The sequence below is a fragment of the Aspergillus clavatus genome, genomic scaffold (genome assembly GCF_000002715.2).
Source record: "Aspergillus clavatus NRRL 1 1099423829806 genomic scaffold, whole genome shotgun sequence".
In the NCBI taxonomy this organism is placed as follows: Eukaryota; Fungi; Ascomycota; class Eurotiomycetes; order Eurotiales; family Aspergillaceae; genus Aspergillus; species Aspergillus clavatus.
In genome coordinates this window covers 1,810,406-1,829,789 of record NW_001517093.1, presented here as the reverse complement: position 1 = coordinate 1,829,789, position 19,384 = coordinate 1,810,406, and the positions used below count along the sequence as shown (strand labels likewise).

Here is a 19,384-nt window from a genome sequence, read left to right as displayed (position 1 = left end):
GTCTTGGGGAATGAACGTGGGAATCTTCCAGCAGTGAGATCGCTGCATTTATGCACGGGTCGACACTTGACCGTCCTCACTCCTCGCAGATGCGAGCAGAGACCTGAACTGCTGATGACCGGAAATTATCCTTGCTCCGGTTCTCCACATCGTGCTCTCATGCCATGCTGTCGCAGACGAGCAGACGAGCAGACGGAGGTGGAGCTGGGGTACATGGAAGGGTTCCATCACGATCGGCAGGCTATAAAGATGGATAATTGTCCCGTGTAGGATTGGAATATTCATCTATCCGTTCTCCCCCAGGCAACTTCGCAACCATCAACATGCGGATTGCAGCTCTGATCCTCGCTGCCGGTCTGGCTGCAGCCGCTCCCTCCCCCGACAAGGGCGGTCATCAGGGCAAGGACCCTCGCCCCTCCGTCACCAACATCCAGGTCGGATCGCGCCCGTACTACCTGGTTGACGCGATGGCAGACAGCCCACTGAAGAAGAAACTGGAGTCCTGCCAGGAGAAGCGCATCAAGAAGTCATCCAAGTTTTCCATCTCGCACCGCGGCGCTGCGCTCCAGTTCCCCGAGCACACCCGAGAGGGCATGCTGGCAGCCGCACGCCAGGGCGCCGGTATCATCGAGTGCGACGTGGCCTTCACCTCGGACCGACAGCTCGTGTGCCGCCACTCGCAGTGCGACCTGCACACGACAACCAACATCCTCGCCATCCCCGAGCTGGCAGCCAAGTGCAGCAAGCCCTTCCAGCCCGCGGCCAACGGCAAGTCCGCCTCGGCGCGCTGCTGCACCTCCGACATCACCCTGGCGGAGTTCAAGACGCTCTGCGGCAAGATGGATGGGTCCAACCCGGCGGCCACGACGCCCGAAGAGTACCAGCTGGGAACGCCCGATTGGCGCACAGACCTGTACGCGACTTGCGCGACCCTCATGGACCACAACGAATTCATTGCGCTGGTCGACTCGCTGGGCCTGGATTTCACCCCGGAGCTGAAGACCCCGCAGGTCGCCATGCCCTTCCAGGGCGACTATACGCAGGCCATGTACGCGCAGCAGCTCATCGACGACTACAAGAAGCACGGCATCCGCCCGTCGCGCGTGTGGGCGCAGTCCTTCCTCCCAGACGACATTTTGTACTGGATCGAGAAGGAACCTGCCTTCGGGAAGCAGGCGGTCTACCTCGACGAGCGCGTCGACACCGCCGCGGGCTACCAGACTGCCGTCGATGGAATGGACGAGCTCGCGAAGAAGGGAGTCAAGATCATGGCCCCGCCCATCTTCGCGCTGCTCAACACCACCGCCGACGGCGAGATCGTGCCCTCGGAGTATGCGCGGGCCGCGCAGAAGGCCGGGTTGGAGATCATCACCTGGTCGCTGGAGCGCTCGGGTCCGCTCAAGCAGGCGGCTGCCAAGTCCGAGTACTATATCGAGACGGTCAAGTCGACCATCACCGGCGACGGCGACATGTACCGGATCGTGGATGCGTTGGCCCGCAAGGTCGGCGTCAAGGGCATTTTCTCGGATTGGCCGGCGACAGTGACCTATTATGCCAACTGCATGGGTCTGAACTGATGTACTCCCTGGAGAGAGTATGTCAGAAGCTGGAGGATTCTGTCATAGCCTCATAGGGCTTTTTTCCCTCTAGAAAGATAATATTTTCTTTACTAATATATATATATATATATTTTCTCTGGAAATTTCAGAAAAATGGAAAGAAAATATGATTCCCTAGCCTCAATCATCACCAATTGTCCAGAAAAAAAAAAAAAAAAAAACAGCTAGGCTTGCGATGCCTGAATCCTATTTGTAATGCAGCCGCTGGTTCAATCCCTAGGCGCTTGGATAACCGTTCTCTGACCTATCATTTGCAACTACTGATTTAAACCCTGGATGCATTCATTGTGCATATTTAAACCGGAAGATTAACCCAGGAAAACACACCACTTCAGCTTCAACAGTCTCCCTTTCACACATCAACGGGCCCTAGCAAGGAAAAGCCACACTCCTCGCGCGCTTGGAAATCAAACTGCTACCACCAGGCTACAGGGTCAACGTACTGGTCTTCATGTAAGTACTTTTTTCAACCATGGCGCCTCCAAAGGCTAATCTAATCCTTCAGCATCTATAGTTCCATCTGCAGAACAAGGAGCAGGGTTGAAGAAAGCTGTAGAAGAAGCTCTATAGACACAAGATGCCATCGAGAATCTTTCAAATGCTGAGAAGGATCTTATGACCCAAGCGGCAAAAGCAAGTCTTCGATCTAGGAAGCAAAAAGGGGGCAAATAGGTCAGTCAGCAGGAAGAGGAAGCTGAGCTTTGGCGAATGCGCAGTCGCCTTATAAGTGTCATACTGTCTTTACATATTCCAAACAAACAACATTGGCCTCTCTGTGACTCATCACCGAAGTAAATTCGCTGGTGATGGTTACAGATCAACTAGTTCGTCAGTGCTGTAATGAGGCACCAGTTTACCCTCATCTGCCTGGTGCATTTTCTTCGCAATGAAAGTGTCAATATTTACACACTCCTCTGCGCTTAACAGGCATAGTCGATCCTCAATCACTGTAAAAGAACCAAAAAAACTTGGATCGATGAACTTCCAATAGATCTCATCAAACATGGAGCTGTGTCTTGAAGCAAGGCAAATCCAAAATAGCCCAGTCTCCATCGAGTTCTCCATCGCAGTCGATAGACGCTGGGATTGTGACAGGGATCCATCTTTGATTTTACTTGCCTCACATTCTTGAAGTACTTCAAGAAAAGTGCGAAACCTCGGCATGAAGCGAGCCAAAAATTGATCTAGGTCGGGCTCCCAGTCCTCCGGACGCTCCAATAAGAGCCACCAAGGAGCAGCATATGTAAATTCAACAGGGGCAGCATAAGCAAATTCCCAGTCGACCACCCCAGTGATAACAAGCCTTGACGCATCAACAAGGACATTGTCAGGGCGAAGGTCATCGCAGTAGAGCCGGAAAGGTCCACTGCAATGTTCTCTGGATATCTCACGCGAAAGTTTGCGAAAAAGACAGCGCGCAATGTATTTCTTCCGACAGTCGGCTTCATTCGTAACTGCGTCGTTGCGTTGAAGCTCAAGATGATAGAAATGTTGTTGAGCGAGCTCCTCAAAATAATCTGCCGCATTGCTGAACCGCTGTCGCTTAAAAACATCGTGTGGAATATTGGAAAATTGAGCAAGTCGATTCATGTTATAACTGAGAGGGCGCTTTGACACAGTCCAAGCACCTGACTCTTCCTGGCTGATGGCTCCAATAAACGGAAATTCCGGCTTCGATAGCTCAAGCAGCACTCCAGCCATCCCGAAATAGGCTTTCCTTAAGATAGAAATAGGGACTCTCGCACTCAGTGTGAATGTCTCCCGAGATGAGTCGCTGAGGTATCCGCTCAACTGATTCCCTTCGATAAAAGACATCACAATGTACGGACCGACCGCGCACTTGCCATACCCTAAGACCTTGGGAACAGGGATCGCTGTGTGCTGGGCAATATATTCCATTATGGCGACCTCATCTTCAACCTTTTCATTGCGAGCGATGACCCGACCAAGGGCCGAAAAGCGAACCAGTACGCGATGCCCATTTTCGAAAGTGACTCGATAGCAAATATTAAAAGCGCCGTTTGAAAGTCGCGAGGCTGTCACAGGCGTACTAGGGCAATGTCGGGAAGCGAGCTTGCCCGCCAAATCCTCGGGGGAATTTCTGAGTAGGTTTTGTATCCAAACCTGAAAAATTCGATCTGATTGTCGAAGTCCATTTCGCATGCTCTGCGAGGATAATGGGTAAGAACAAGAGTTGGAGGGACTAGGGGAGAACACATTCCAGGGGGCTGTCACGGCTCCAAGGTTAGTAGTAGGCTTTGGGCAGCAAACCCTCCCAGCCAAACTCTGTGATCATGTGATGTGTCATAGGGGTAGAATATCCCTGAATGAGATGCTTAGATTTCTATCTAGGTGCCAGGTGTGCAATGCTCATGTAGGTGAGCTCAGTAAAGGCCTTGGCAGTCAGGATGAGTGAGGCACAATCCAAGGCCTGCGAACCAAACAAGAGCAGAGAGTGAATCTGATTTAATTGGTCAGTATCGTTCACTCAGGGTACCAAAGTGTATTTCGCCAGACTGGCCCGAATGATTGTGAAAGACACTCTTGAGTGCCCCGTTACCTCCCTCCAGTTTCGGGGCCTGTTATGGTGGAAAAGGCCAGTTCTTCGCGGCTGCTTGAGGCGTGAGCTCTTCACTCATTGTTTCAACATACATATTGTACAGTTCCTTGTTTGCCTTTTCTGTCGCTTCCCATCGGTCATTTGGAACCCAGCCGGCATCATCAGTGAAAAGCTGGCTCTTCACCAGATCGCACAGATAAAGCCTGTCCTCATATTTCAATTTTTGTTCATTGTGCCTTTGAAGTTCATTTTCTGATATCAGAAAGGGGCAGCTGCCCGGAAGCCCTAGTGAAGACCAGTCCTGGGATAAACGAATCAAACAATGGCGTAGGGGGACCAAGCTGCCCTGGGAGAATAGCTGGCAGTAAGTGAAGGGCTCCCACAACCTGGAGTCAAGTTTCATAGCATTGTAAATGCAACGATTATGTGCAAGGCTGGACATCTCGTAATATTTTGACCTCGAAGCCAACTCCTTCTCGTTGATAGCCTGTTCCTTTTGCTCGGGACTGTGGTCATCGAAACCGTCAGGTAAGGCGGGTAAGTCGGGGCCAAAAGTGTAGTCCTTGGGTGGCGTAAGGAACTCGGGGAATCGAGCTTGTATGAACAAAGGACAAATCTGAGACGATTGCCAATCGATAATCCCTTCAATGATGCTGGGCTCATTCGGTGAAACAAAGATATTTCCCAGATGTAAGTCAGTATGCCACACAACAGGGTCTGAAGCATCTGTCACGCGTGGGTCATGGGACAAAATCGGTAGGGCCATGTTCACGTTTTCCAGCAGACTTTCATATTCATCGATCGACTGGGATTCGTCAAATTTATGGAGTTGACGTTGCACCTCAGCTCCTGAGCTTCTAATATGAGCAAGCTCTCGCTGGACAATCGATAGCGCATATTCTGAAAAGCGCGCCCCTACAGTATATCAGTACTCTTGTCAAATGTCAGTAAATAAATAGCACAGGTGGTGTAGGAATACCCACAAGGGCCCATATCTTTTGACACCGATCGAAATCTGTCGACGAAATTGCCGTGCCACCAGGTTCGTTTACAGGACGGTCCAATGCAAAATAGCCCTTCCGGATCTAGCTCTGCAGGGAGTGGATACTGTCGACATGTAGCAGGTAACGAGTCACGGAGAAAAAGACTGCCGTATGCTGGAAATGAGATATTGACCAGCTCCTTCTCAATTTGTACAACTTGATCGACTATTTTGTAGCGCTCCAAGGTGTTCATTACCTCCCATTTCTCTGACAAGGCAACTCCCCGAATCTTTTCCATGATTATATACTCCGCACCGACCGAATTGGCGGCGTCAGCGCTCCAGGCCAAAACTTTCGGAACCCGAATCGAGGTCCTAGAGCGTACTAGAAAAGGAGAGTATAAGCTACACGCCAAAGCAAGTGATGAACGGAAGCACACCGATACATACGAAACTTCAGAGTGGCAACTTCAGAAGCTGTGGTCAACGAGGGCGGGCCGGCATTTGGACACGGAATCTTTGCTATGACCTCGTTGCCATCATTCATGGTAAGAAGTAAAGCTTTGTTGAAACTGCCTTCCAGCTTGACAACGCGAACACACTTTGTTGTATCACTGAAATGTGCTGCAGCTAGGCGACAGAGACTATCGAGATCAAATTTCACATAACGCAGTTGCCGTTGGGCCGTTTCGTCAACAAGCCATCGACCTGATGTATATCGAAAGAGATCTTCCGATTTCCCTGCATCGAAGTCCCACGTCACATTAGTTATTTGATCATCTACCAACTAGATGGAGACGCAGAAACGTCAGATGGCACACCTATGTGGTTCAGGGCAGAAGACTCCTCCACCAACAATGTTTGGGGAGGAGCTTGGTTGGGGTGCACGAACGCCGCATTAGAAGCAAAATGAATAGCAGCTGGAACACTGCAAGATAAAACTTTGCCGGGAAGGGTCTAGATATCAATTGAAATAGATATTGAGATGATAGTTGCCTCCACATAGTAGGAACACAGCTGTGACGGGTGCAAGACTGAGCATGTGACTATCATGAAGTGGCCAAGGAACTATTGCAATAGCCTTTTGTGCCTTAGGCAGTCAGCCCTATGAATCTGTTCTTGCTTTTTGATGAGCTTGTGCCTGGGTGCCTGGGTGCCTTGAATCTCGATGCCCTCATGCCTGAGGCTGCAAGTTGCGCTAGAGACGTTGCCAAGAGATGGTGGAGTGGAGCTTCTCTATGATTGGCCACATGCAATCAGGGTCAATCAATCCACCCAATCAGAACGATATGACATTTTGATGCCAAGACGTCCCCAAACTCGGTTGAAATGAAGTGGGAAATTGCGCTTCTGAGCGGACAAACACTTGGCCTTTCGGTGTCTTTGACTCTTTGTTACTAACTTATTATCTCCTTGTCGGTGCTCTGTAACCGAGGATGAGTTCTGGATATGGATGATGGAACCCTCTCTGTGCATGCATCTAGAACTGTCCGCAGTCTGGACTCTGGGGTGATGACTTCCAAAGCTGCATCATGCACTGCAGTGACTACTGCACGTCCTGTCTGAAGAACCTAACCATTGATGATCAAACAGGCTGCGTCACCTCATGGAGATTGGTGGAACACTCGTCCAGCGCGATCATCAACAGCCAGACGGTCTTGATCCAATCACTGGGATGAGTTGAGGATATCGCGGCACACTCTCATTTCCCCTTTCTGAGCACTGAAAGCCCATCATTTAATCAGGGACGACATTAGGTCAACAGGCTGAGGGATCCGACTCGCATATTGCTGGTCTTGACTAGATCACTATCCATCTATCCATCTATCCATCTATTCATCTATTCATCTATCTACCTATCTACTCCGTACTCGCATCCTCCTTGATTCTTCATGCATTTCCTTGTCTTTTCTTGACCCCCCTCACAGTCTCTCACAATGCTGTTGTGTGGCTTGTTGTTCCTCCTGCCGCTATTCCTGCAGAATGCTGCCGCACTGCAGCGGGATGAGGATCTGATGTCCTTTGTGACGGTAAGCATGCGCCTCGATCACGCAATCATCGACTACATCGAGTATCTACACGAGCCGACCGGCGCTAACACAAGACATTTCCTTTTCTTGAACTCCCCAGCTTCCCCATATCAGAGCCTTGAAATTCGACGTCCACTATCAGGATCGCGACCGTGTGAGCCCGGGCTATTGGTTCGTGGCGCCTTACGGACAAGTCGACCCCGAGGCACCGAGCCACCGCTTCCAACAGTATCAGATCGGTCCGTACATCTACGATGGCGATGGGGTATGTGGCGGCTCGCGGCATTTTGTTTTTTTCTTCTTCTTTTTTTTTATTTTCCTTACTCCTTACAAGAACGGGGTGGACTGACGTCGCTTGATGTGAACAGGGCCTCGTCTGGGCCGGTTCGTTCATGTTCGACAATCGCAACGTGTTCGACTTCAAGGCCGTCCATAGCATCGGCAGGGAGCCGCACCTGTCGCTGGTGTGGCAAAGCTCGTGGGATGGAATCGACTCTGGCCACGGGGTGATCCTGAAGAACAACTACGAGATCACAAATCAGCTACCCTTTCGACCGGAGTTGGGTGCCTTTGATATCCACGAATTCAACATCCTCAACGACGGAAAATCGGGGCTGGCGATAACGTACCGCGAACGCGAGACTGGCATGGAGGATCTAGCACGACCCGACGAGCGGACGGCGATCCTCAGTGGCGGATTCGTGGAGCTGGACATCAACACGGCGGAGACCACTTTTGAATGGGACTCGTTTCAGAATGTCCCGCTGTCGGAGTCGAATCGCTACGGATTTAACTCAAAGCCAGAGGGACGCCCGGGCTGGGACTACGTGCATGCCAACGCGGTCGACAAGAATGAAGACGGCGATTTTATCGTATCCTTCCGTTTCACCAACACCATCTACATGATCTCCGGGAAGGACGGCGTCATCATGTGGCGCCTAGGAGGCTCACGCAGCGATTTCGTGCAGGACTTCACCTTCTCTAAGCAGCACGACGCCAAATTCGTCAAGTCTAACGGAACCCACCACACCATTTCCTTCCTGAACAACGCCTCCGATGAGCTCACCAACGACGAGGCCGTCTCCAGCGCGTTGATCGTGGAACTGGACACGGCCGCGGTACCCAAGACCGCAAAGGTCTTGCGTCGCTACAACCGGCCCGATGGAGGTCTGACGCGGCTGCGCGGCAACGCCCAGCTGCTTCCCAACGATAATATGTTTATCGGCTGGAGCGAGCGGGGCTACATTTCCGAGCACGCGCCAGACAGCAAGGTCCTGCTAACCGCCATGTTCAATTCGACGCGCTTCTCGACCTATCGCGCCTACAAATTCGAGTTCACCGGCCGGCCCAGCAGCCCGCCAGATCTGGTCGTCTCCGTCGCGGGCACAGATGAGTCGCATATGCTGACGACCTTCTATGTCAGCTGGAACGGGGCCACCGACATCGCGGGCTGGAACTTCTATGCCCGGACAGCGGAGCATGCGCCTCCGGTTTTCGTCGGAAATACTACCAAGTCTGATTTCGAGACCATGTACGTTGCCCCAGGATACCTGGACTGGGTCTCCGCCGAGGCTTTTGACCACCATGGCATGGTGCTGGGCACGTCGCAGGTCCACCGCAGCCGTGTGCCCAGTAATTGGGCCGCGACCGGGTTCAAGGGCGAGGTGGCGGAGCTTAAGCCCCAGGATCCGACCGTTGTCGTCTCTGCGACAGTCGATGACAGTGATGATACCGCCCCGGCGGCGGGTGTGGGCAACAGCACCGCCAGCGGCGATGCCAAACTCGACAGCAGCGTCAGTAGTAACAGCGGTATGGTCGCCGTCGACGCGACCGCGGCGGAGGCGCTCCGGACCGCGCAGGACACGTACGAACTGGTCCGGGACATCGGCGCGCTGATCAGCTTCGTTGTCATCGTGTGTGTCATTGCTGGTATCGTGGCTGGGATTTACACATTGGTGCGTCGTCGGAAGAGAACGATGTACCAGCATATCCCGACGGAGGAGGGACTGCCCGAGGAGCAGATCCGGCGTCGGTCGACGCATGAATGAGACAGCAGTTTTGTAAATCCGGGTTGTGTGAATAAATCACTGTACATAATGAATACTTTCATGTCTCTTTTTACGATGCACCCAGGTTCCTGCCACCCACTTCTTCTCAAACACCTCTCCCGAAGGAACCCCCCATCAAGCCACAACCTGCAAGTCCATCGCCTTGACCAGATCCTGAATCACCTGTTCCTCGTTAGCTGTCAACACTCATATTTCCAGAACCCAGAAAGGTACTCACCACGCCCACATAGGTATCGACATCGCCACCCGCCGCCGCCAACTTCGTATCAATCGACTCCTCCGCATACAGGATCAGATCCTTCACTCCCGGCGTCGAATCCAACACCTTCAGCGACGCCGCCGCGTCCTCATCCGTCCCCACCCGACAGAGCAGGAACAGCACCGCCGGCCCAGGCGCCGCCTTCTCGACCTTCGCCTTGAACCCGGTGACGCTGGCCGCGAAGTCGGCGACGCTGCTTCCGAGCTACTCCAGTCAGCGAACAAACAGATGACAAAACACAAGAGGATATGAGTGACGGAGGGGGGGATAAAAGGAAAAAAAAAAAAAGAAAAGAGAAGAAACGAAACATACATCCCCGTCCGTGATAATCACCACGACGGTGGGTCTGAGCGATCCGCCCGCGGCCGCGGCGCTCAGCGGATCGAGCACCTTCTGCTTGAGCGGGCCGGCGACGTTGGCGCCGGTGTCGAAGGTCATGGCTGCGATGAGGTCGGCAAGGTCTTTCTCCGAGGCGACGTCGTCGAAATCTGCGCCTTCGAAGGAGCGGAGCGAGAAGTGGTTTCTCGGGTTGAGCAGCTTGGCGGCCTTGTAGAGGCCGCGGATTGTTTGCTGGGTGGTCGGGATGCGGGTTGGTTCGGTGCCCATGGAGACGCTGTCATCTGTTGTGGTGTCTTTGTTCAGTGGGGGGGGGGTTTGTTTGGGCTAAAGAGTGAAGGGGAGGCGAAAGGGGGAAGGAAGGAAGGGTACCGACCGTATAGGACGGTGAAGTCGTAGAACGCCAACTGTGCGGCCTTGGGGATGAGGGGTTCGGGGATGTGCGACTTGGCCGCGATGGCGTGGATGCTCTCCGCAGCCTGGGAGGTGATGTCCTGGATCTTCTGCGGGGAGAACTGGGGAAAGCCGGCGAGGTTCTTGGCCGCGAAGTCGGAGAGCTGCTTCTGGGTTTCTTGCTGTTGCTGTTCCTCCGGGGTCTGGGGTGGAGATGGAGGGGAAGGCGGAGGCGGAGGATCGATGACGGGGGTCCCCTTTTCCTACCGTTCAGTACACCCAGGTATACACCGACGCTGCTCTGAGATGAAGCGAGATGGATATTCTCTCACCTTGCCTAGAATCCGCGACACCTCCGGCACAAAGTTCGCCAGCACCTGCTCGGCGACTTTCCCCGCGTACAGGGCGAGCGCGCCCTGCAGCTCCATGCGGCTGGCGGACTGTAGCTGCAGCGCCAGGGCCTCGATCTCCTTGCGGTGCTTGTCGAACTTGCAGCCGCTGACGGTGGAGCTGAGGATGAGCATGAATTGCTCGAGGAGGGTGTTTTCGCTGATCAGGTGGGAGACCACCTGCACGCCGACGGGGACGCGGAGGTTGAAGGTAAGCAGGTTGTCCATGCTGGTGATGGTGCTATGGATGTGGGTGATGACGAGGATGGGATGTTGGACAGATGTAGTGTGAAGCTTAGATATGAGCTTTATAGTTGCTCATGAGTATGCATTTGTCTCCGTACCGGGTGGCCGTTCAGGTAGCCACAGTAGCAATTGAGTTTGCGTGCAGCTTATGCACATACATGGAAGGAATAGCAAGTGGCCGGCTGAATCGGCTTGCTCGGAATGGATGTTTTGTGATCGATGGAGCGATTCGACAGGAGTGAGTATGACGAACGGCTGGCTCGCGCGGTAGAAGAAGGAATACGCAGCGGCTAAGCACACATATAGCACCAGATGAACTTATGGAGTACGTGCGGGTGCATGCTATCAAACTACTGGGAATAGGAACCGACGAACTATTTGTTGTTAATGCCCTGCTCACATGCAGGTGAGACAACCCAACCCCAATGAGTAAGTTCACTCCTGCCATTCGAACTATATCGAGGGTACATCAGCCAGCCACCTCTAGCCCATGCGAGTATACCTGAACCGTCCACCAATGCGTTCGAATCACTTCAACAAATCAAACACCTCCCACAGGATATTCTTTTTGATGGCCCCTGTCACCCTCGGCGTCCCCATCAAGCCAGACACCGCCATCTGCGCGCCTCGCACACTATACTCCAGCGACAGAGTCGTATCCTCTGCAATCTCTACAAACTGCCCCACGCACGCGATGTTCGTCGTATTCGCAGGAATGACACGCGGCCGGTCTCCCTTCTCCCGGCTCAGGAACGGCGCCGTGCCCAGCGGCAGCCCGCAGGGAATCGTTGACGAGGCCGGTAGGATGAGCTCCACGGGAAACCCCAGATGACGCAGCACCTCTTCGAAAATCTCGCGCCCCGAACACGCGAACATGTGTTTCCGGATGAAATTACCCTCGCTGGCGGGGCTGAGCGCGTAGCCCAGCACCACGTGCACGTCCTCCGGCTGGTCTGGGAATACTGGCTGCGGTGGAATACTCAGGGTCAGACCCCAGTTGCTGTCGCGGAGGGAGAGGGAGGCGTCGGTCTCCTGCTTATCGCGTGTGAGGTTCTGAATGAGACGGAGGAAATCGGGGTTGTGGAGAGTTGTCGTGAAGCTCTCGACGGAGGCTTGTACCGCGCGAGGAAGAAAGCAGGTCGGGTCGCCGAATATGGCGCTTTGGCGGGACAGGGCCTGCCAGAGGCCCCATTCGCTGATGAGCAGGTCCTCCCAGTGGGCGGAGAGGTAAGGGGGTGGGGAGTCGTCGGAACCCATAGCGGAGTTGGTGGTGGTGGAGCCGAGAATGGCGATGCAGATGTCGCTTGGGCTGAGGCTGACACGACATTCCTCTTCACTGTCATACTTGCGGAAGTGGATCTCAGAGACGGTAGTGGGATCGTTGGATGAGGCGGTGTCGAGTCCGGTGACCTGGACGTTGAAGCGAAAGTCGACGCCCTGGGACTGCAAGTGGCTAGTGAGAGGGCGGACAATCGAGTCGTAGAGGTTGTAGCGGGTGCGGTGGAAGGTCTTGACGCTTTTGAGCGACCGGATATTCTCGAGATACTTGCGCAGATGACGATGGAACTCGACGGCGCTATGCCACGGTTGCAATTCGAATCTGTCCCATTAGCAGCAGCACTCAATATGGGGACAGGGATGTAACATACGTGGTTGACCAAATCTTCCAGAACTCCGTGTCAAAGAATGCCAAGTCAAAGGCTTGGTTGATCTCCTTTGCTCCCAGTGCGTGCTCAGTCTCCATCAGGAACCAGATCAGGTCCATTCGATGCTTGACGTCCAGCTGGAATCCTGGTGTGTGCGACACTTCCGGGCCTGATTCACCCCTCCTGACGGCGCGTGTGTGAGCCTCGTGCGGTGGCCGTTGCTCACTATACGCGTTGACAGCGTCCATGAGCGAGGCGTGCTGAGACTCATCGCTGGGGATGAGCGAGAGGAGTCGCTCAGTGCAAGGACCGTGGAAGTACGGATGACAATCCACGGGGAGAAAGTAGCCATTTGTCGCGTCTCCGGTGGTTTTCAGTCGTCCCCCGGATCCCCGATGGAGATCGAGAATGTGGATGTTGGGGCCAGGCACATGGGCATCGTGGATCAGATGAACAGCGGCAGCAAGGGATTCGATGCCGCTGCCGATGAGCCAAGCCTGGACTTTTTGGGGGTCTCGAATTTCTCTCATTCTGCACTAGTACGCTGTTGCTTATCATATGCTGGCAGGAGGAATTTCGCAAGGAGAATATCAGGCTATCTTGAATTGATATTGATGGATGGAGGAGCATCATGAGACACGTCCGAAATTCATAGCGATGACGTTGACAAATGTCAGCTTGTCAAGAGCCTTTGGTCATAGAAGTCTGGTTGAGCCTGTGCAATGGAACCACAGAACTGCAAGCCGTCCGCCTCGAGGAATGGAAGCTCTCGTCCCTCTGATACCTAGGTACTTAGTCAAGCATGGGGTGTGATCGGGATGATCTAGTCTGATTGGCTGCGGAAGGTATATGACAGCGCCAAGCGATTCCTCTCTGCATCAGCCCATCAGAGAGAACATAGAAATGATAGAATCTCTACTGATCCGCTCGCCGTCTTTTCCCCTGCAGAACAAAAGCAGCTGATATTGGTATTCGATACTTCCCATTCTCTCTCTCTCTCTCTCTAATCCAGATACACATACATCTGCATATACATAATTCCACCACCACAATCCCAATCTACAATGGCATCCACCGACTTCCCCCACCTCGACTTCCACCTCCCTACCGCCCTCGTCCTCATCGACAACCAAACCGCCTTCTCCCACCCAACATACTGGGGCACCTCCCGCTCCAACCCCCTGTACGAAGCCAACCTGCAAGCGCTGCTCTCCGCCTTCCGCACCGCACGACGCACCCACCCCTCACTCCTCCTCGAAGTCATCCACGTCTTCCACTCGTCCACCTCCCCCACCAGCCTCCTGCACCCCGCCGACCCCAGCAAAGGTGCCCACCCGCTCGCCTTCGCCCAGCCCCTCGCCGACAACTCCGAGCCTACCTTCTGGAAGAACGTCAATTCCTCGTTCATCAACACGGGGCTGGAGGCGTATCTCCGCCGCAAGGGCGTCAGGCAGGTCCTCTTTGCCGGACTGACGACGGACCACTGCGTGTCGACGACGGTGCGCATGGCGGCGAACTTGGGGGTCGTGGATGTGTATCCGCAGGGAGAGCCGGAGGTGCAGCCGGATGGGAGGCAGAGTGTAGTGCCGGTGGAGAAGGGGCGGGTGGTGCTTGTGGCGGATGCGACGGCGACGTGGGCGAAGGGCGGATTCGATGCGGAGACGGTGCATGCGGTGTCGGTGGCTAGTTTGAGGGGGGAGTTTGCGGAGGTCGTGAGTACGGAGGAGGTGGTGAGGGAGTTGGCGGAGTTGAAGTAGATAGATTTTCTTTGCGTGTGGTTGGGAATGAATGAACCATGGATCGGGAGAGATCGACTACCTAGGTAGACTGTGTGTCACTCAACTCTGTTTCACCAATCAACCCAGCTGTTACTCCATACAGACATCTTCTCTCACATGTTCTGACTCCAGACTCTTGACATCATCATGAGAGCTGCCCATTATATATGTATATATACACCCCCCCCCCTCCCAAAACAAACAACCTTATCCCGACAAAACAACCTTAACAACAGCAGCCATCATGTCTCTCAGAATCCTTCGAAACTCAACCCTCCGCTACTCCCTGTCGCCCCTCCTCCGCGCCAGCTACCACAAAGCCCCCGAAGTGTATCCCACCAAGGGCGAGGACGGGATGTGTACGTGGGGTTTGCTCTCCTGGGGCACTATTAAATACTGACGATGTGTAGTCTGGATGCCCTCTCCGTATCCCGATGACTATGAGTATCCGACGATGATCAAGAAGACCAGCGCCAAAAACGAGCATGAGAAGTGGGATGAGATCGACGCGACCTTTAGCGAGGCGGCGGTATGTCTTGCCCTTCCACAAGACACAGATAAAAGCTAATAGTGGTACAGATCAAGGCGGATCGGGGCGACGTGCGGTTCGATAGGCACAGGACACAGGCGCGGCGCCAATCGGTCGTGGAGACGGACACGGAGCCGAATTTGCATGATATGTAGGTGATGGAAGTATGGGATGTTGGATTGTCAGAGGGATTGGTGTAGGTCAAGGTGTAGGTGAGATTGGATGGGGACAAATTGTAATGTGACAGGCTGTCTACCCAGATCGAACAAATCATGTACAAATGAAATCTTTGGAGATTTGACTTTGAAGGAGCGACACCTATATACAGGGAGAGAAATATTAAATAGTCCAATAATATCTCGCCGATTTCCACCTCGGAACATGACAAGGTAGAATCAACTCGAAGAAGAAGACATATACACCATTCATCACACAGGACCTAGGACCTACTAGCCCCAGGCCCACCTAACTAACAGTCATGGTAGCAGACCCGCTGCTGTGGTATCCCTCAGTAGCCAGAATCATATAGTTGAAGGTGCCCAGCTTCAGGCCCGACTTAGCCCAGGCATTGAAGTGGTTCTTCGTGGTGACCGTGCCACCCACACGGTGAGAAGTCCGCACGGACCAGAACTGATCAAAGGTCTTCTTGCCCTCGATGGACGGCGCATCGACCCGCTTGGTCTTGTAGATCTTGTAGGTTCCCCCGTCACTCTCGACGGTGCCGAGCTCGGTCGCGCCCGTGGACGGGTTGTACGAGCCGAAGCTTTCGACGATGTAGAACTCGATCAGCGGGTTCTGGGTCCAGCCGTACACGGAGACGTAGCTGTTGCCGCTGGGCTTCCAGTTGCCGCTGTAAGTGACGGTCCTAGTTCGATTGGTTAGTGATACTGGATCCCAATAGCATGGGAATGAGGCCGTCGGGTCATAGGGGAAGGGGCGTACTTGGCGCTGGCGGGATTCCAGCCTTTGCCGGCGACAAAGTTTCCGCAGTCCTTCCAGTTGACGCTGTACTGGCCGCCCTTGCCATTGGTGTAGGAGACCTGGCCCCGGTTGTCGGTCCAGAAGGAGTAGTAATAGCCGTTCTTGGTGCCTGTCTGGGAGTGGGTGAGCTGGTGCTTGGCCAGCTCAACGTACTTCTCAGAGCCGGGAGCGGCCAGCACCCCGACGACGGTGGAGAGAGCAAGAGCGAGAGACGAGAAGGAGACCATTTTCTTGGAGGACTGGTGGTGGATTGTGATGATGATGAAGGAGTGAGGGGCAAGGGAGCCGACCTCGACCGTCCTTTTATATGTGAAGATTCCAGCATTCAGCCGATGAGGAACTGGGACTGTTTGAGACGGGAGCTGGTGAAAGTCATTGCCCATGATTTCAGGACGATCCGAACGGTTTCAAGGTGAGATCGACATCCACTTTTCCCGGTGGGCCATCCATTGAGCGGGATGCGATGGGGTGATCGACAGTCTCGACTGCTGACTTGACAGGCATTATGGAGACTCAAGTCGATGGGGTGATTGAAGAATCGAATGGATACAAATCATACAATCAATGTGTGACTTTGCAGTATGAAGCTTGAGAGACATTGATCAATCATGATCGTCTGGTTCATTTGAACAAGCTTATTCAGGCGGAGCTAAGTGTCAAAGCGCCCAGACATCCCCAAACATTGCAAGAAAGCCACCATACCAGCCGGTCTCCCGTGGATTAGACAGAGTATAGATCAAAGCATATCCAGTATGGCTTTGCGGGGTATGAAGAATCCCTAGATTTTGCCGGCTGTTCGGAGTGCGGAATGTGCCTGGATCTGTGTATTGGAGATGTGATTAACCCCACGGAAGTACGGGTAAAGGAGAGAATTTATCCTTGAAAACACTCACAGCTTATGATTCTGAAGGAAGCTAGGAACGGGCCCAGTTGCCATGACTCGGCATACTCCACAAGACTATACTTCAGAGACCATAGCCTGGATTCTGCCGCGAGTTTCATGTAGCAGGGGCCATGGGTACTCATGCCAGGAGAAGACATGCATGTCCTTAACAGCAGCCACTATGACTTCATTGGCTTTGATTTTTTGAAAGAATAAATCAAAAGAGGAAGAGAAAAGCACAAGGTCCTCTCTTCTGCCTGGGCCACCTGTAGCTGGAGTCCCTTGACCTGTCGAGTGCCATTGATTCTGTCAAACTACCCCCATATCACTACCAGTTAGGAAATGATGTCTAGACACCTTTTTTAGTGAGTGGTGGGTATGCAACAGATTCACTCAACAGAACTTGGTTCGTACTGGTTACAAGGTAGTCCTAGAATTTCCCAATCTTGCTGACTTCCAGACTTCCTTCCATGCTGGCAGTGTATGTCCTCTTTATCGCCTTTCCTGTCCGAGAAAGGCTGTTCTCTCGAGGGGTCGTTTTGGGGAAGTGGAGTCTAGGAAACTAGGAATCAGCAATGTCTTAACAAACCGCTGGAAGATTGGCCTCAGTGGTCGTGTGGAACTTCCATGAGAGCCCTGACCCCAGCCAGCGGCGAGGCCTCCATGGGGACCTTGGCCCTTGCCACCAGCAGATCCAGATGCCGAACCACCAAGGTTGATAGGGTTTCCATTTTCGTCGCAGTCATCACCAGAAGCAGAGCCGGAGCCGGAGTGACCTCCACCAGAGCTGCTCAGGGCGCCCAGGGCACCACTCATGAGATCAGAGACTGTCTCATTCTCAAGACTCGATGAATTGTGGAATGATGGAATAATATCACATCATCCACGTTGAACGTTGATGAAACTCGGGAGAAGAGATGAGCAAGAAAGACAGCGAGGATGGCAGAAGGAAAACCCCAATACTACAGCCAGCGGTGAGTAATCAGCCATGCTATAGCAATCTACTTCCTAACTTCAATGCTCCGAACTTGTACTGCTTCTGGCCTGAAGATATGACCCTTTCGATGTCGTGCAATTTCAGAGATCGCCTACATCCACATGTTTTCCGGCGCTCCGAAAGACATTCGCATTTCACAAACACATCATTAGTGAGAAGATGGGTCTAAGTGGCCAGAGATTCGGTCTCTTGCTCAGCTTTAGACAAAGCGACCTGGATTGGAATCAGTATTCCAAAAGAGTCCCCTGGTGAAATCTCGATTCTTCTTCGACTGGTCTTACGGCCTTACCTTCATTTGCTACGCATAAGAGACGATCTTTGCTAATAGGGCTACAGAAGACTGAAGGGGTATTACACATACGAAGAGGACAAGACTGGAAAATTGGCTACTATGCGTTATCTTGGACTCCAAACTGCGCTCATCTGCATTCTGTTTGGAACAAACGGCCGTCACTGTGCTGTATAGAGGTATATGCCCAAATCTTTGCCCAACAGACATCTTACGAACTGAATCCCCGCGCAATAATCATGATCAGAGCGCCTGCGTCTCAACAATATCTCTACTCTTCCTTCGAATCAGAGTTGAGGATGGCAACACCTATCGTCACATGAGACAACATTCACAAATCCAGAGAAAGAGAAGAACTCACCTCCAGCCCCAACATAGCCCTCAGTCTGCGCATTGCCGGCATCAGGGTTGAGAATGGCGACACCTTGATCTGTCAGCGCAGGTTTGATCTTCTATCACCAGGAAACCTACCACCAGCACCGACGTATCCCTCAGGAACAATGGCGGGGATTGCCGCGCAGGTTGCGACGGCAGTAGCCAGGAGGATCAGGGCACGAGAGAAAAGCATTTTGTCTGCAGATGAATGAGATAGGAGATGAGCGTTGTTGTCTTCTGAGTGTGGGAGATGCTCCCCCTTTTATATCTCGACTTCAGCGGGATTTCCTACCACACGAGCACCATTGCGAGCGATACCGGTGGACTGCGATTGCGCAAAGCCACAAGAGGGGTAGGATTTGCCTCGCTCGGGGAGTCTCTGTTGAGATTCAATGCCCATACCACTAGGGATGGTACCTACATTTTGGCTGTTTTTGACATTCTAAAGAATTTCTTTTACTAGAAAAATATGATATTTTTAATAATATTCAGCAAAAAATACCTAGGTAATTTAAGCCAAAAAATACAGTCAGGTGACTTAAAAGTTTATAGAATTTAATTGGCTTGCCCAAAAGCTATGCCTTTTTGATTGGCTAAAAATAGTATCCACTCTTATCACGTCAGTTTTGACATTTGACAGGAAAAAAAGGGGCCTGACATTTGACAATTTGACATTTAGCAAAAAGCTTTTGACATTCACCATCCCTACATACCACAACCGCTAGTTCAAGAGCTTGCGCTACCATGGAGGACGTCTGGCGGCTTGGATACTTGCTACACCCAATCAATGTGTTCTAGCAGATAAGGGTCTGCAATTCTGGCCTCGAACAAAGGGGAAATATGCCTTCCGCAGGGACCACGACCTGCCTAAGCCGTACTAGGAAGAATGTACAATAGGCATTCCTCATCTCCAGGATTCGGCCCCCAAACCGGCCCAGCCAATGACGAGATTTTAGACCTGATCTGAGACTGGAAGAGGAAGGTCGGGGAGTACTATCTTGAGGCGGGAACAAGATCCAGGAA

At 52.8% G+C, this 19,384-nt stretch overlaps 11 protein-coding genes across 11 annotated transcripts, besides 3 other annotated features; 4 read left to right on the top strand and 7 right to left on the bottom strand.

The window, feature by feature from the left end:
- Positions 1 to 323: 323 nt before the first annotated feature.
- On the top strand, positions 324 to 1,577 carry ACLA_085490 (glycerophosphodiester phosphodiesterase family protein; the record flags this gene model as incomplete). The annotated part of the gene is made up of 1 exon (XM_001268279.1): positions 324 to 1,577. The coding sequence occupies one exon, from the start codon at positions 324 to 326 to the stop codon at positions 1,575 to 1,577; it is 1,254 nt and encodes a 417-aa protein (XP_001268280.1).
- Positions 1,578 to 2,429: 852 nt separating this feature from the next.
- Positions 2,430 to 3,782, bottom strand: ACLA_085480 (phosphotransferase family protein; the record flags this gene model as incomplete). The annotated part of the gene is made up of 1 exon (XM_001268278.1): positions 2,430 to 3,782. The coding sequence occupies one exon, from the start codon at positions 3,780 to 3,782 to the stop codon at positions 2,430 to 2,432; it is 1,353 nt and encodes a 450-aa protein (XP_001268279.1).
- Positions 3,783 to 4,201: 419 nt separating this feature from the next.
- On the bottom strand, positions 4,202 to 5,708 carry ACLA_085470 (uncharacterized protein; the record flags this gene model as incomplete). The annotated part of the gene is made up of 3 exons (XM_001268277.1): positions 4,202 to 5,094; positions 5,163 to 5,546; positions 5,612 to 5,708. 3 exons carry the CDS (start codon positions 5,706 to 5,708, stop codon positions 4,202 to 4,204), a joined length of 1,374 nt encoding a protein of 457 aa, XP_001268278.1.
- A 1,261-nt stretch (positions 5,709 to 6,969) lies between these two features.
- Positions 6,970 to 7,024: a microsatellite.
- Positions 6,971 to 7,014: a microsatellite.
- Positions 7,025 to 7,098: 74 nt separating the features above from the next.
- Positions 7,099 to 9,239, top strand: ACLA_085460 (uncharacterized protein; the record flags this gene model as incomplete). The annotated part of the gene is made up of 3 exons (XM_001268276.1): positions 7,099 to 7,191; positions 7,292 to 7,456; positions 7,560 to 9,239. 3 exons carry the CDS (start codon positions 7,099 to 7,101, stop codon positions 9,237 to 9,239), a joined length of 1,938 nt encoding a protein of 645 aa, XP_001268277.1.
- A 135-nt stretch (positions 9,240 to 9,374) lies between these two features.
- Positions 9,375 to 10,865, bottom strand: ACLA_085450 (uncharacterized protein; the record flags this gene model as incomplete). The annotated part of the gene is made up of 5 exons (XM_001268275.1): positions 9,375 to 9,422; positions 9,478 to 9,723; positions 9,832 to 10,139; positions 10,232 to 10,511; positions 10,581 to 10,865. The coding sequence occupies 5 exons, from the start codon at positions 10,863 to 10,865 to the stop codon at positions 9,375 to 9,377; spliced, it is 1,167 nt and encodes a 388-aa protein (XP_001268276.1).
- Positions 9,789 to 9,826: a microsatellite.
- A 546-nt stretch (positions 10,866 to 11,411) lies between the features above and the next one.
- ACLA_085440 (oleate hydratase) lies at positions 11,412 to 13,059 on the bottom strand (the record flags this gene model as incomplete). Its single annotated transcript, XM_001268274.1, has 2 exons — positions 11,412 to 12,483; positions 12,533 to 13,059. The coding sequence occupies 2 exons, from the start codon at positions 13,057 to 13,059 to the stop codon at positions 11,412 to 11,414; spliced, it is 1,599 nt and encodes a 532-aa protein (XP_001268275.1).
- A 534-nt stretch (positions 13,060 to 13,593) lies between these two features.
- ACLA_085430 (putative isochorismatase family hydrolase) lies at positions 13,594 to 14,286 on the top strand (the record flags this gene model as incomplete). Its single annotated transcript, XM_001268273.1, has 1 exon — positions 13,594 to 14,286. The coding sequence occupies one exon, from the start codon at positions 13,594 to 13,596 to the stop codon at positions 14,284 to 14,286; it is 693 nt and encodes a 230-aa protein (XP_001268274.1).
- A 265-nt stretch (positions 14,287 to 14,551) lies between these two features.
- On the top strand, positions 14,552 to 14,991 carry ACLA_085420 (uncharacterized protein; the record flags this gene model as incomplete). The annotated part of the gene is made up of 3 exons (XM_001268272.1): positions 14,552 to 14,666; positions 14,718 to 14,836; positions 14,887 to 14,991. 3 exons carry the CDS (start codon positions 14,552 to 14,554, stop codon positions 14,989 to 14,991), a joined length of 339 nt encoding a protein of 112 aa, XP_001268273.1.
- Positions 14,992 to 15,301: 310 nt separating this feature from the next.
- Positions 15,302 to 16,200, bottom strand: ACLA_085410 (glycoside hydrolase family 11 protein; the record flags this gene model as incomplete). Its single annotated transcript, XM_001268271.1, has 2 exons — positions 15,302 to 15,701; positions 15,779 to 16,200. 2 exons carry the CDS (start codon positions 16,198 to 16,200, stop codon positions 15,302 to 15,304), a joined length of 822 nt encoding a protein of 273 aa, XP_001268272.1.
- A 930-nt stretch (positions 16,201 to 17,130) lies between these two features.
- Positions 17,131 to 17,516, bottom strand: ACLA_085400 (uncharacterized protein; the record flags this gene model as incomplete). Its single annotated transcript, XM_001268270.1, has 2 exons — positions 17,131 to 17,254; positions 17,290 to 17,516. 2 exons carry the CDS (start codon positions 17,514 to 17,516, stop codon positions 17,131 to 17,133), a joined length of 351 nt encoding a protein of 116 aa, XP_001268271.1.
- A 741-nt stretch (positions 17,517 to 18,257) lies between these two features.
- ACLA_085390 (uncharacterized protein) lies at positions 18,258 to 18,554 on the bottom strand (the record flags this gene model as incomplete). The annotated part of the gene is made up of 3 exons (XM_001268269.1): positions 18,258 to 18,295; positions 18,348 to 18,410; positions 18,458 to 18,554. The coding sequence occupies 3 exons, from the start codon at positions 18,552 to 18,554 to the stop codon at positions 18,258 to 18,260; spliced, it is 198 nt and encodes a 65-aa protein (XP_001268270.1).
- Positions 18,555 to 19,384: the final 830 nt, after the last annotated feature.